Genomic DNA, 15,941 nt, shown 5'->3' with positions numbered 1-15,941 from the left:
TAGATTCTGTCACTGTCGCCAAACACGTCACAAAGGTGACTTAGAACATCAGTGCAAGAAAGACAAGGAGCTAGTGGGCAGGGTCCAGCGGAGGCCACAGAGATGATGAGGGGTCTGGAGCGTCTCTCTTATGAGGAGAGACTGCGTGATCTGGGCCTGTTTAGCCTAGAGAAGAGAAGACTGAAAGGGGAACTCATCAATACATACAAATATCTCAAAAACGGGTGTCAAGAGGATGGTGCCAGACTCTTTTCAGTGGTGCCCAGAGACAGGACAAGGAGTGATGGCCATAAACTAAAACACAAGAAGTTTCACCTCAACATGAGGAAGAACTTCTTTACATTGAGGGTGGCAGTGCACTGGAACAGGCTGCCCAGGGAGGTCATGGAATTTCCCTCTCTGAAGACTTTCAAAACCCATCCCTGTGTCACCTGCTCCAGGTGATCTTGCCTTGGTGGGGGTTGGACTGGATGATCTCCGGAGGTCCCTTCCAACCAACCCTAACAATTCTGTGATTCTGTGATACTTCTCTTAATAACACCTTGTTAGTGAACATCCTTCTTTTTCAGCAGAAATATAAATATTTTAGACATTGGACTGTAGTTATCACACAGGCACAGGAGGACATTACTACAGCTGCATAGTAGGGCTGTGCATCATTATTGGCAGGAAATAAAAGCACAGAAAGATGAACTAATCTCCCACAGGTTACTCAGCAGGCTAGGAGTACAGGAGTAGGACCGTGTGTACATATGATTCCCTGTCAAGTGTTTTCTCCTGGTTTAAAACAGGACTTGTTTTTAAAGAGGACATAATTTCTGTATACTCTGGTGAAATGTAAAGTTCTCTTCCAGCAGCAAATCTGGACTTTGTAATTGCTGAAACAATCACAGATAGTACAAACATGTTCTGCATGCTACCATTTAAGCATTTATATTATTATACAGTGGTTATGAACCTGAAGCATGTGTCAGAAGATTGATGTGCCTTCCCCCTTCACCCTACTGCTATCAAGGAAAGTCAGCAATTCCTTGTGAATTTTATGAAAGTAGGAAGACAAAAGGAAAAAAACCGTCGCTGGTAGTCCCACTAGGAGAAAGACTCCATGACATCAATACTTTATTAGACATGAAAGAATCTTCACTGAGCCATACCCTCAAGAGAAAAGTAATTAGAAACAGTATTTTGTTACAGTGCTTGTTGAATTACTTCTTTTTCTTTTTTTCTGCCTTCGCCTCTTTTTTTTTCTTTTTTTTTTTCCTTTTACACTTCTCCCAGAATACTGTACATTAAAAGACTGGCATAAGTGGAAGAAAACATGAGCCAAAGCTGTTTTTACGTTCAATGTGAGTAAAATGCCACTCGGTTTCTTGAAAGTCTGTGAGAAGCACTAACAGAGTGGAGCACAGTTGGCTCAAATACATGCTCATTCAGTGTCCCTTTTCTAGTGTTGTACACCAGGAACCTTGCTTCAGTCTGAAGACTTGCTGAAATTGAAGCAAGTCAATCTGGCTTATTATGTTTTGACATCTTTTGTTGCACAAGTGGCCTGTCACATCCTGGGAAAGTTGCACTTTTCATTACACCTGTCCTTCTGGCTCCTCTTAGGAAAAGGCTTTTGAAGGCCACTTGCTCAGGAGATAGCAGTAAACAAAAGCATTGACTTCTGTTGTCATATCTACAAAGATTTAGGTTGTTCCCTAAGTCATTCCAGCTCCTACAAGGACTGCTGCAGAGATCCTTGAGTATCCATATCAGTGCTGGAAAAGCCATCCAAACAGGCTCCTCCAGAATACCAGCTATAGACTTTGCTTCTTTGTGTTTCCTGTCTACCAAGGGATATCTTCCAAGAGAAGCTATAGGAAAAATTGTCCTTCTTTTGTAGCATTCTCAAATTCCCAAAGGAGATAACTTAATCCTCTGAATCAGAGCTGGAACAAGGCATGTAAGTGCCAGGAGAGACTTTTCTCCTCAAGCTAGCCACACCCCATAGAATTCTTGAATCCTCCAGGTGCCTTACCAACCCAATGACCTTCCAGTGTCCACACCTGTCCTTCAGGATTTTCCACTCATCCATTACTGCCACCGTAACTGTGTTCTGGACCACAGCCTGCATCGCTCTGTGTGCATATCCTCCATTTGGCATGTGTCTTGGAAGATTTCCTTGGAGAAGCACCGCAGGTGATCCTGCTTCCCTGGATAGATCAGTACTTCATCACTCCTGTTCTGGAGTGCAATGTTGTTGTTAAAAAGTATTTATTCTTCTCTGCCGGATTATTTATTTTAAGCAGTATGGTACAGGGATTCTTTACCCACAGAGTTTTTCAAATGTATGATTAAAAATAAGACAGTGCCACCAAAACCACAGCATTTCCCCCACTGTTCTTTTGAGCTGATGCAATGCACTAACTTGGCTGAAAACCAGCCCTTCAGTCTGGTCTTCTGCTGTATCAGTGAATTGGTTTGGCTTACAGGGGGTCTGGCAAGCACCATTGACAACAAAAAGTAACACAAGTGGGAGTAAAATTGCCCTTTGTAGTACACAAGTTATTAACACATCTTTGGATGCCTCTTAGCCTTTTGGAGAAGCCGCAGACAACACTGAGCTCCTGCCGTCTTTCCCTGCCTTATATTCCTGATCCCCTTCTGCCATTCATATGGGTCTGTTGGAGTACAGGAGTTTGTTTGGTTTGGGGTTTCTCTGGCTATGTTACCTTTCTGACCAGCTCATGGGGCATCGGAGCTGGCACAAGAGGAGCAGCAGGAAACAGAGTGAGAGGTGGTAGATGCAGGATTACCCCCTTCCACAGCAGTGACCTGTTCTGTTGGCTGAGCTGATCCTGTCCCACCACACCTCTGTGAAGGCCAGGATGGAGAGAACAATACTCCTCCCACAAATCCATGATCATTACATTGTTCTGGGATTACAGTAGTTCTGAGAATAGTTAGGCAACCAGCTTATTCACCAACAAAGTGCTCTATAATGCCACTGTAGGCGGAAAAGTAAAGAAGTCATTGCAATTAGGCAATTAATACTTCCAGAACAATTCAATACAGCTGCTGACCATCTTCCTGTGACAGCTTTTGCTGTCATGGAGTTACTCACTTAGTGGGTGCACCCAGGCCGACTGAGCCTGTGACTATCTCACTTCCTCCTCCTATCCCTCTTTGCAATCTTATAGAAGTCTTACTGCAATTACAACTCTGTTTCAGACTCCGGATTCTTTATTTGTGCATAAAAGCATCTCTCTATTTTTGTCAAGTAATGCAGAAAATCTGTTCTACAGCAAAAACCAGATGTATGTATATGTGTATGAATGAATTCTCACAGTAACATCTAGATTTTATATTAAAAACGTTCCCTAATCCCCAGAGTATTTTACAAGAGTTGCTATGATCCCTATGTACAAATGGGGAAACTGAGGCACAGAAGTGCAGTGTTTTTCACTTAGCACTAATTTAAAGTGTCACTGGACAATTTCTGAGTTATTCTAAATTGCAGGGCTAAGTGAAACTGTACTGGGCAAATAAACCCCACCCCACTAACTATATGTTTTACCAACTTAGAACATCAAAATGGGATGCTGTGATTAGGCACCTTCACTGTGGCAAATAACTTTAGATTTTTTTCATGAAGTGGCTGCTTGAATAGAGGCATAAAATTTAATTGAACTATGGTAATCAACAGAAACACAAATTATTTAGGCTGCATATGACTGCTCAGTTATTTACAGTTGCAGCTTCACTCCTTACCAGTAACAAGATGGACAAGATAACGTGAGATATGCTAAAGAATTAAGATGGCCTTGGTGACATAAGCCTTGATGTTTACTCTAGGTGTTTACAGACTGACTTAAAACATAGAAATCTGTCTACAACATCACTTGAGAAGACTTGAGAATTAAGACCATAATTAAACTATGTCTCATTAAAAATTTGATGCCTACAATTATAGGATAACCTCACAGAGATTAAGATATCTTATTTCAGGAGTGGAGGCCCATCCGTCTCCATTGTTAAGACACAACCTTTGCAATAAAAAAACTCCATCCGTTCACAAATTCAGTTCCACTTCAAGGTACAATTGTATAGTACCTTTTCTACTACAGATTTAAAAGGAAATAAAGGAAATAAAATGCTTTTTCCTAGGCAGATTTTGAAACATTTGTTTCTATGAAAAAAAAGTATTATATTGAGTTTGCCAATAATCCACTCTGAATAATTTCATTGAGTAACAATTTCCTGAATATGCTACTGCAGCAAAAGAGCTAGAACGCCCAGGTCCCAATTTCTATTTCTCAGAAGGGCTGTGTGTGTGTGTGTGTGTGTGTGTATGTGCAACTGCTCACACAAAACCAGTCCAGATGCCATCTCTGATTTATAAATTTTTTCTTCTAAAACAGAGGCAACCAACATAGTCCTGACCTCATTACTACATGGTGTTTATTGCGTAACTACTGCAAAAGTCTGATCAGTTAGAGCATTTCCCAGAGAAGCTTGTGACTGAGTAAGAGCAGGTTAATGGTTTATCTTCAGTGAGAGAGCAACCTAGAAACCAAACTTGCCAGATTTTCAAAGACATGAAGTCCCAGAGGTCTGGAACTCACCATTAGCACCTCCACAGTATCTCCACAGGTAACAGAGAGAACAACCTCCTTTCTGCTGAGCCAGTGCAGACTGAGCAACTCCCCCTCCTCTGTCTACAGCCTGCTGAAGCAAGCCAGGCCGTTGGCAGTTATTAATAACCCATCTCCAGACATGCTGGAGAAGTGTGTAGTCATACTTCTGAGCTCTCCTTAAGCAATTCCTATCTCCCTAGCAGAAAGTTGTGATCTGTCAGAACATGCTGCTAAGAATAGACTCGCAGAACATCATGTGTCAGGGAGGGGGTAGACCTCATCTACTATCTCCTAAAAAATCTTTTTATAGAAACCACCTAAAAATAGCCTGGAAGCCTAACAGCGTATGTGGTTTGGTTTTTTAAAAATAAAAATAAAGTTCTGCAGTATCTTCAATTGCAACCTTTTAGAAGTAGGATTTAAATTGCAAGATTTGCCGTTAAAGTGATATTTTAAAAGCACACGTTTCTGGAATAAAATCCTTACAGAAATACCCATAGGTTACCTCTAATTTAAAACTAATTATGCAATAAGGATGTCTGGGAAATCCGAAGGCTGTTTTATGAATCAAGATTTCAGAGGGCTGTCAAGTGTTCTCGATGCGTTCACATAAGGGACAGAAGATTGTTAGCAATCTCTGATGAACTTTGCAAGTGATATTCCATTGCAGCGATATGAAAGAGAAGACTAACGATGTGGTAATTCTCCTGGTGGCTGCCCTCCTGTCTGGAATCAGAAATTCCCCCCAGAGAACCACCTAGCATTTGTTATGTGGAAAAAAAATATAATGATTGAAAACAAGTAGTACAGGCTGTAGCTTCAAATTAAAGAGCTTTTGTTGATCTTCACAATCTCATTGATTAAGCCATTAACGACTCAATACTACCAGCCTAAAAAAATCCCACCATTAGAAGACTTGTTGGCCACATTCATCAGTAACATTAGAAACTCTACTTTTTCAAACTTGAGAGCACACATATCTGCAACTCTGTGCCTATATGCAGTCCTCAGGAAGTACATATGGCACTGAAGAGTAAAAAAATTGTCTTGATTAAAGCAAATAAATTGATTAGGAAACAGTAATGTAGGAGTACCACAGAAGTCTTCTTATATTGCAATCATCACTAACATACTCAAGCATATTGAAATTTAGTAGTTTTTATTGGGAGACCATTTTTAAGGGGCTAGCGAGAGGTTTTTAATTTTTTTTTTAACAGTTGCTGCTCAATATAGAGGAGATTAAAAAAAAAAGTGTCTCACACTGCAGAAAGAAACAGGTGTGATTTTCAGTCATCTCTAGTTGTGAAAGGAGTTAATTTCAAGGTTTCCACTCGACAGCAAAGAATTTTTGTCTCCTGAATGGGTGAACAATATCGGTTTGAGAAAGCCTCTAAGAATCAGTGGTGTCAATCACAGTCTTCATCATCACTGTGTTTAGGCAATCTTTTAAAGAAGCTATGTCAACTAAGTCATGAGCACCTCCAAGGCAAGTCAGAGAAGCCTTAAGTTTATTTAGTATTTCCTAGGAAACTAGACCAAGGCTTAATGTGCTTGTGTCCCAGGTTCACACACAAGCACACACTTAGCACACATGACAGACCGGGTTCTGTGCTAAGGAACCACTGCAAGGTGCATTTGCATACAGGGGTGTCTGTAGCCAACTGCAGCCAACCAGGAGAAAGGCAAGAATCCTGAGCCGGTCTGTTGTTGTCACAAACTGCTCCTGGTGAGAGTGACTTTGAAATACCTCCGCTTATCCCCATTATGCCTATGGACAAGATATTCCTGAAGCTCACTCCTTAAATGAAGTTTCATTCCTAACTTTTAATTTCCAGAGAGCACTTATTTCACACAGTTTATAACCATTGAATTTTTTTTCAACACTGTCCTTGAGTTTAAAATCCTCAACATGTTTTATTTGTCCACTGTCTTGCTTGTATTCAGCTTCAAAAGGTTGTCCTTTATCCAAGGGTGGCCCTCATCCTAGTACAAGGACTTCCTTGTGGGAATCATGAGCCAGTGCACAACAGAAGATACATAAAACTGTATTGCTTCTGTTCGGTGCTTGATCCAGATCAGACACCTTTGTAGCTGCACACTGCAAGAAACTTGATGGAATGACAAAGTGAGTTGATCTCCACAAATCTGGAGGAGTCTTACAATGGAGTTGTTATCTCCCACCTTGGCTGCATCTCTCCAAGCAGTATGTAATACATTTTGGCCCACCTCTAGTCCCTTTTTCTAAGGATTGATTCTATGATCTACTACTGCAAGAAGCTCCAAAATGGATGTCTTCCATCTTCCACTGTAAGGAAAAATACTCACAGAGAAACCTTTGCTACTGCTAATGGGAATGATCAGCTATTGACTAGTGATTTCTGGCTATACTTCTGTTATACTTCTGGAAGTTATTAGCGTAACTACAACTCTGCAGCTACAGAATCAAGTTAGACGTGACTGAAATTGTGAGGCTTCCACCGATGATGACATGAAATTGCAGTACCACAGCCAGTGATCAGAAAAGATGCAATGGTTTGAAGATATCTGGAAAAGGTTGCAGCCTTTTAAAAGGCATTATCTAAGAGTTTCTAAAAGAGTAATGCTGTGAAAGGAATAGAGACAGAATCTACAGATATGAATTAGAGAGGTTTTATGGACGTTCAAAAGCTTACAGTGCTGGAGCCATTTCAGATACTAAAACTGCAGATCAGATAATTGATTTTTGTATCTTCTTCTTGTCTTTTATCAATGTTGTGTAAATATAATCTTATCTTTGAAACACGTTTTGACTCAGTCTTCAAAAGAAGCAAAGCAAGTAGCCCCAGAACAGCAATGTGCCTGGGGTATTCAGATGAATTTTCAGCATGCCTTAAATATTGGAAACATTCTATTTTATCTACAGAAACTCAGGCGTTCCCTGAGGAAAGGTATTACAGGTACTGTGAGGGTTTGGCAGGCTGAACAGAGGGAGCTGCTGTTGTGTAATTTATCCCAGAAAGCAAGGAGGCTATGCTCGCAAGCTTGTGAAAATAACCAATAATGTTAGAGGTGTCCCTTCAAATTATGGGATCAGAGGGGGTTGTTTTGCAGGTAACATAAGACTACGGCACATTCCTGGGACTGGCAGTTGCACTGCTGCATCTTGCTGGGGCTTTGTGCCCTCTCCCCCAGCTGAACAGCTGCTGCTGATGCCAGGGTGCCCCAGTGCCTCTGCTACGGGTTTCTGAGCCCCTGAAGCCCACTCAGTACAGGGACCACCAGAGAGCACTGAGGGCGAGTGGCAGGTGTTTCGTGACAGGTCTACGGGGTAAATCCTATGAGGAGAGGCTGAGGTAACTGGGGTGCCTGGAGAAGAGAAGCCTTGGGGGTGACCTTAGAGCTCTCTACAACTGCCTGAAAGGAGGTTGTAGCCAGATGGGGGCAGACCCTTCTGCCAAGCAACTAGTGACAGTGTTGTCTGCAGTGTGTTATTAATGGCTTGTTGCACACTGGCTAAGGAATCTCATTTTTGTGGACAACAGGACGAGAGGAAATGGCCTCCAGCGGTGCCAGGGGAGGTTCAGGTTGAACATCGGGAGAAACTTCTTCTCTGAAAGGGTTGTCAACATTGGACTGGACTGCCCAGGGAGGTGGTGGAGTCACCATCCCTGGAGGCGTTCAAGAAACGACACTTTGTGCCACGGTCTAGTTGTCTTAAGTGCAGATCGGTCACAGGTTGGACTCGATGATCTCGGAGGCCTTTTCTAACGTAATTCTGTTACTCTGTGTCCGCGTTGCTCCCCCTGGCCCGGCCCGGCCCGGTCTACCCTTCCCTCCACCATATCATGAAGCGGCTCGGGGCTTGCGGCCACGGCCGGGGCAGTGCTGAGGGCGGAAGGAGCAGGAGGAGGTGTCGGTATCGGTGTCAGTACCACTGTAGGTGCCGGGCCCTCCTGGCCGGCCGGCCCGCACTACGTGTCCCGGCGTGCCGCGGGACGAGCCGCCGGAGCCGGAACCGGAAGGGGAGCGGGAGGGCGGCGCCGCTTCCGCCGGCGGGGCGGGCGCGGGCAGCGGGCGGTGCCGCGCAGGTGAGCGCCGGGCAGGGCCGGGCGAGAGGCCCTGGGCTTTCGGAGGGGCCGAACCGCCGGGGGTCACACTCGGGGTTTCATAACGGGGACTCTTTTGCTTGCTTTGACGGATTACTGATTTATTTATTTTTAAGTTAAATATTTTCTTTAATTATAAAAGTGTCAGGTTTCGTGTTTCCGCGCATTGCTGGCACACGTGTCCTGTGTCTTTAAGCTGCCTCCAGTTGTGTTTTTTTAAGCATCGTAATAAGTTTCTCTTTGAAGCAGTTTGTTTTTTTTTTCTCAGTAGACAATGAAAACATAAGATGTCTTTCTGCTTCTGTGAAGTCTGGGGTAATATTTACGGTATTCTAAACGGTGTTTCCTGGTTTCTAGGTGTATTGCTTTTGAGATGGATGAAACCATCTGACTTCATTTAGACAGTTTGTTAACTACAGCAGGTGTTATTTATAAGTACTTCTATTTTTATACTGGGTGATGGTATTTACGTTGTGAACAAGAAGAACGTGTTTCAGGAATAATTCTATGGAGTGTGCAGAAGGAAGGATCAAATTTTAGGTGGGTGAGTACCATTAGAAAAACCTGGGAGAAGACCCAAGATTGAAAACTTTTTTAAGAAGTTAATGTTTTCAAAGACTACCTCTCAGTAAATAAAGTCTTGTACTGCTTTTGACTGTTAAAACGGCAGGTACCAGTACCATAAATAATAAGGAACTCTAAATAATTGACAAATAATGAAGAATGTATTGCACAGATTTTATTTATCCTTAAGATTTTCAATAAATTTAATTGTTAGTCTTCTGTATCCTGAACAGTTATGAAACTGGTTTCTTTCAAAGAGTGTTCTGCAGAGAAAAAGGATACGTGTCTCTTTGAGTTCCATCGAGTCCCGGACTGGTTTCTTCTCTGCTGCCCACATGGCATTGTCTCTTAGAACTGCATGGTCCAGCCTCTTTTGGATGCGTTCAGTAGCGCCCTGTAAGCCGGCCCTGCTGCACAGTAAGTAGCGATAAATTGTAGAAGTCCTATATTAAAATTTGTTCTTTGAAAGCCTCTGTCCTGTACTGTTTAAAGTAATGGAAGCATGGAAGTGATTTTTCTATTTGAATACAGTGAAGCCTGATAGTCTGTGCTCTCTGCTAATAATTAAAGGACATCTTGATCTGGGTTTTTTTTTCCTTTTGAAGCTTTCATGGTTCACATAGGATACTCCTCTAACTTATTAGATTGTAAATACCACCCCTCTTACCACTGATTATCATTGAAGATTTAAATTTATTTTTTCAGACTTATAAAAAGTGGTGAGAAAAGGCTACAGCAAAATCTCATTACTTAACATAAACATTACTAGAATAAGTAGAAACAGGCAGTACTATTTCTTAGATTTTTGTCTATGTTTAAGTTGTCAATAGAAAGACATAGGCGAGATAGTAAAGGTGGTAGAAAAGACAGTAATTGAGTAAATATAATGGACATGTTACATTTTAGAGGTTAGTGGGCAAGGAAGGGAAAGAAATCTTAGGAAGAAATGCAAACTATTTACAGTATACCAGAACTCAACTTCTCAATAACTAAGACAACTTAATAACTTGTGGAAGGCAAGATGCCTATAGCATGATTCCTATGTAAGGGACTGTTACTGTTTAACACTTTATGCTAAGTTCGCATTTGGACTCTGACCTTAAAAGTCTTTTCCAATCTAAATGATTCTGTGATTCTATAAAAAAATGTAAATCAAACTGTGAGTAAGGAACTTTGAGTGATTTGTGGTCCAAGCTCCTCCTTAAAGCCAGGGTCAGCTCTGCAAACACATTGGGTTGCTCAGGGCTTGCTGAGTCTTTGAATTCTCCAAGGACAGAGGCTGAACAAACCTGCTGCGCTCCAGTCCCACTGTTGGCTGTCCTTATTAGGAAAGCATTTCTCTGCATATCCAGTCAGAGCCCCTGATTTTGATAATAATGTTGCTATGAATGAAATTACGATCTTCCCTGAAAGTCATATGGTAATGTTCTTTGCATATATATATATATATATGTAAGAATACTCTCTAATAACTCTGTAGCTATTTTGTTCATACTGTGACTTTTCTTAGGAAAACAATACAATTGGAAAGGTAGGTATAGGTCATAGGTACCTGGATACTGTGGGTTTTTTGATTGCATTAGAAATCTGTATAGTAAAGTGAATTTCTATTTAGACAGCATTTAGGTTTTGTTAATCTAAAACTGTGTAGGATTATAATCCTGATTAGGACTTGAAACAGAATGAAAATTGAAAACATCAACATTCTTAAATGGGCACAGCTCTGCTTGATTTTACATCAGTGTTCCTTACTTGGGTTCTTGTTGCAGAGGGAGCTGTGTATCATGCTTGCCATAAATCTACATACTCGGTTCTCCCTGAAGACTACAACTGGTATGTAAACGTGCTTTGATGTGTGGCCTTTTCATGTAATGTGTATTCCAGGGCTACTTTCTCTGTCATGAAGTTGTCGTATAATGCTGTCATTTTCTGCCAGTATTGGATATATGTAATAATTTTAGCTAAAGTACTGATTCCAATTGTAATAATGATAGTGAAGTTAATATTTCAAAAAATAAGTGTAATGAAAAATTACACAGGACCCATTCTGATGATATCGACATCAGCATGTTGATGACCCCAGTACCCCTGCAGTTTTGCTTGCAGAAGAGCAAAAGTAGCTTAGAGTAGTCGTTTCCATTGGTGCTCATTGTTAAGACAAAGTCCCAGTATATTTGTGCTGCTGCATGGGAAACTTGAGTAGAAATGGGAAAAGACGATACAAATATAGTGAGAAACACAGAATCCATGTCATCCCTGGTTTTAGGAAGCTTAATGTGTCATGGGAAGGGGAAGGAAGGTGACAAAAGCCATATTCATGCAAAGAAATTCTCATTAGGGCATCTTGTTCATCATCTTTTACCAAAGAGAAAAGTTGGAACCCCAAAGAGAGCTTTGTTTCCAATTTTTTCATTGTAGGTGCCATATTTGTTATAAAGGCATGTTGTCCTAGAGGTCATTATCCCCATTTGTTTAGAGTTGTATATGCAACTATTAAAGACTTCTTGTCCAACCCATATTTCCAGCTTTTTTTAATACTTTCTTTAGCTCTTTTTTCCTCTCCATTCACAAAGAAAGATGAAGATGACTGGGGGAACCAAAAATTGGAAGTTCAGATCAAATACTCATGACCCTTATTTTATATAGAAGATTATTAAGAATTCATAAATGCAGGGTCAAATCCAGTTTTCTTTAGGACTTGGGCTGCTCAGTTGTTCAGCATTTCTGAAAATTATATTTGTTTTATTTTCATAGCAAAGTGGAACTTGCAGTGACATCAGATTTGAAGACAATTGTCTGCTACCACCCTTCGCTTGAGATTCCATATGAGCATACAAAAGTATGTGCAAATGTACACATTTATATTTCTTACTCTTGTAAAGGCATTTATTAGTTCATAGGTTTGAGTCTTTAGGGCATCTTTTTTAATTTGAAATACTGAGATACTTTTTAGTATGTGATCAACATGTCTATGAAGTAAGTGAATGATGAATACAGCTGCTGCCACAAGGAGGAACTTAGTTGAATTGAGGGAAAGTTGCAGAGTAAGAAAAGCTCAGATATCACAGCACATAGTAACTCAAATAGAATTAAACAGATACTTGGGCACTGCAGAGAAAACTAGTGTCTGTCTATGAACTACTCAAAGAGGATGATCAGAATGCAGATTATAGTGCACATATGCCACAATCTGGGCAAGAGAATATAAAGAAATGCTGCCTCTACTGTTTTCAACTCAAACTTTAAATTCCATTCAGCACTCTTGAGTTCTTAAAAGCCAAAAAAACCTTTAAATACTGATTTTTATCTATCAGTGGTACTTTCAGTGTGTTCTTTACATTAAAGAAAGTAAGTCTAGTGTTGTGATTTAACATCTAGATAAACTTTTCTAGTGTACACTTCTTGTTTGAATTTCCAGTTCTCATGTGCTAGTAAAATACTGCATCTGGTAGCCATGTTGCTGAAGTACCCAATGTGACAATTCTCTATTGAAACTTAAAACCTTGTAGTGCTCTTTGCGCGCAAGTTCTATATTGGTATTTTTGAATCTGTCAGTTGCATGTTCCTCAGGAAAAACAGGTGTAAAAGACTGAAACAAGGAAAAATATTTGTAATAGTGCTAGTAGTTAGGTTTCCAGTTGAAAACAAACAACTTTGTCTTAGCTGGTGCATAAAAAATTAGGAAGTGACATTCTTCTCAAAGGTACACATCAGCTAAAAGCTTTTTAGCAACAATGATTGTCACTATGAATAAAATTCTAATTAGGAATAATATGGATACTTCTGTATTAGTACAACTGAAGCTTATGATCCAGCTAGTGAATTGTAAGAATGAGATCAGCAATAATGATGACAAGAATGCTGGTGTTAGGGGTAGGGTAATCAGCTGGAGCACCTGGGGTAATTAGATATTTCTAGACATCTGCTCCACAGTGGTGTGGTTTCATTTGGGATGGGCAGGCAGGGGCGATAAACAGCTTGTACAATTGCAGGCATTTTTCTGTATTCCTTTGGTTTCAGCTGTTAGACAACAGCATTGCAGTTTACTCTTATGTAGCCTGGCTTTTGGACTTTCTCAAAAAAAAGAGAAAAAGGACATACTTATACATTACTGTTTTTATAGCCCATACCACGGCCAGATCCAGTGAATAATAAAGAAGAAAACCTTGATCAAGTTTTGAAATCCAGATTGAATGAAAAAGAGCTAAAGAACAAAAGAGGTCCTACAATTGAAGAGCTCAGCAAAATGTTTTACACAACTAAACATCGCTGGTATCCTGTGGGACAGTAAGTATTTTCTTTTCAATGTTTGTTCCTTTTAGCAGTAAAGGGAAATACAGGAATAATTTAATGACCAGATGCAATCTAGGATGAGTCATGTGAGACAAGATATGTGGACTATTACATAAAATTTTAAATGCAGTGTTGTGTAAATGGAAGACTGTATTTCATGAGGGTTTTTTTAACACTGCCTCTTTGTTTGGTAGCCTTTGCCTCTTTTGTCACAGTGTTGAAATTTCTCATACCATCTAGTTAGTTACTGGTTTGGGTCATTTATTAAAGTTACATAACAGAATCTAGTATGTAAAATACCCTCAGTGGACATGACCAAATACAGCTTGGAAACATGCATTGTCTATTCCTTAACAACTTTTCTGAAAAAAGCTCTCAATGGGATGATTCTCAGACTTAAGAGCAGTAGAAGTTTTTCATTTGAAATGGTGAAAACTGCACCTTGGTGTGCCTTGTATTCAGAAATCGAGGAAGAAAGGTGCAAATATGCATGACTGAGCTTAAAGAAGAACTATTCAGATATACTAATGGAAACAAGCAGCATTCTGATTTGTGCTACTCCCAGTCCATGTTACTACATATTTTGGTAGCTGCTAATTTTATAACTATGAAGACATAACACACACAAATTTTTGGGGGTTTATTATCTGCAGAAAACTTTAATGTGCTTTGGGAGTAGATATAGGGAATGGAATGGTAGGACTTTCATGACCAAAGGGTAGCTGTCACTTTAATGAGGATCAAACAGGATCTATCTTGTCTTAGGGTGCATAATTAAGAGGAAAATATGGATCATTTTTTGTTGTTAAGAATTTGTTTTTCAGTTTGTCTGTAAAATACTACACTATTTAACACACAGTCTGGCTCAACTCCTTTAAACATCAGGTGTCTGTTTTATAGCAATCATTTTAGCCAAAGGGAAAGCTGACCATGTAATAAAATTAACTTCACACAAAGGATTAAGAATAAACAGCAGCCTTTGTGCCTATTCAGCTGTAGAACTGATTGGATTATTGTGTGCTTGTAGCAGATGTAACAATAGAAATGAGTAACGTTATGTAATTCCACAAACAACAGAGATGACATCTACTGAGTGGTGATGGGTAGTGCTTGTGTATCTTGTGTTTTTCTTACATGTGTAACCTCAGATCACTTACTGGGGGCAAAAATATCAGGAAAATAAAGACTGTCCACAGTCTTGCATTCATTGCACCCTTTTTTTTCTTCTAGGTATCACAGAAGACGCAAGGATCCTAATCCTCCCAAAGACCGATAATTAAGATAATTTCTTGATCATCAGCACTTTGCTGTTAGTCTTTATTAGAAATAAAAATTACAGAAAATGAGATGTTTGGCTATAACAAAACACTTAATTTGACTGTTATCTTCCACTTAAACTAGTTGACAGAAAAATGGCACTGATGAGACAGAGCGTCAGTGAAGGCAGTTGTGCATGTGCCTGGTCAGCACATGGGCCGGTTTTAGAATGGAGAACAGGATGTAAAAGGCCATGGAGTGCTCTGACTAAACTTGGTCACAGCCTCATTGTTTATAAAGTGAATCCATACAAGTCTTGTGTCAAAATGGGAAGTCTAGAAATGGACACATTAGGGTTTGGTGGTTTGCTGGGGGTAATAATTTTTTTTCTTCTTTAGAAATCTAGTAACGTAAATGCAGGTAAGCTTGAATACTGAGGTATTAATAAAAGAGTGTTTATGAAAAATACTGTATGAGGTATTTATGAAAACAAATAGTTCTGCTTCTTCTGTTACACTTGTAAGACACCTGGTTCCATGTTTGATTCTACATCGGCCAAGAGATTGTATCTAAGGCTATTGTTGTGTACTGAAAACTGGCCAACTTGGTTTTAATTTTTAGCATCCATAGAATCATAGAATTATCATAGAATCAACTGGGTTGGAAAAGACCTGAGATCATCAAGTCCAGCCCTTGATCCAACACTGCCATGGTTACTAGACCATGGCACTAAGTGCCACATCCAGTCTCATCTTAAAAACCTCCAGGGATGGTGAATCCACCACCTCCTTGGGCAGCCCATTCCAATGTCTGATTACTCTCTCTGTAAAAAATTTCTTCCTAATATCCAACCTAAACCTCTCCTGGCACAGCTTAAGCCCATGCCCTCTTTTCCTTCTGCTGGTTGCCTGGGAGAAGAGACCGACGCCCACCTGGCTACAACCTCCTTTCAGGGAGTTGTAGAGTGTGACAAGACATAGTAACTCGTCCTTCAAAATCACCCAGCGTTCCCAAATACCTGAGAACTTCTGTGTGCATTTGTGATTCATGGGCAGTTTTTTTGTTTGTTTAATTCCCAGCTACTGCTCAGTGAGGATGCTGCAGCTATTCCAATTTATATATG

General features: G+C 40.2%; 1 protein-coding gene across 6 annotated transcripts; it reads left to right on the top strand.

The window, feature by feature from the left end:
* The first annotated feature begins 8,428 nt into the window (after window positions 1-8,428).
* Window positions 8,429-15,286, top strand: MRPL42 (mitochondrial ribosomal protein L42). Of its 6 annotated transcripts, none has more exons than XM_064655452.1 (7): window positions 8,616-8,686; window positions 9,062-9,244; window positions 9,526-9,685; window positions 11,038-11,101; window positions 12,023-12,107; window positions 13,392-13,555; window positions 14,792-14,907. In XM_064655452.1, exons 3-7 carry the CDS (start codon window positions 9,604-9,606, stop codon window positions 14,835-14,837), a joined length of 441 nt encoding a protein of 146 aa, XP_064511522.1. In that variant the 5' UTR covers window positions 8,616-8,686; window positions 9,062-9,244; window positions 9,526-9,603; the 3' UTR covers window positions 14,838-14,907. The 6 variants fall into 6 exon arrangements, with proteins under 6 accessions (XP_064511517.1, XP_064511522.1, XP_064511520.1 ...); XM_064655450.1 differs by having other exon boundaries at window positions 9,502-9,685; XM_064655451.1 differs by having other exon boundaries at window positions 9,062-9,248.
* The last annotated feature ends 655 nt before the right edge of the window (window positions 15,287-15,941 follow it).

Source organism: Pseudopipra pipra, chromosome 5 (assembly GCF_036250125.1).
Source record: "Pseudopipra pipra isolate bDixPip1 chromosome 5, bDixPip1.hap1, whole genome shotgun sequence".
Lineage (NCBI taxonomy): Eukaryota > Metazoa > Chordata > Aves > Passeriformes > Pipridae > Pseudopipra > Pseudopipra pipra.
This window is presented reverse-complemented; position numbering and strand designations above follow the sequence as displayed.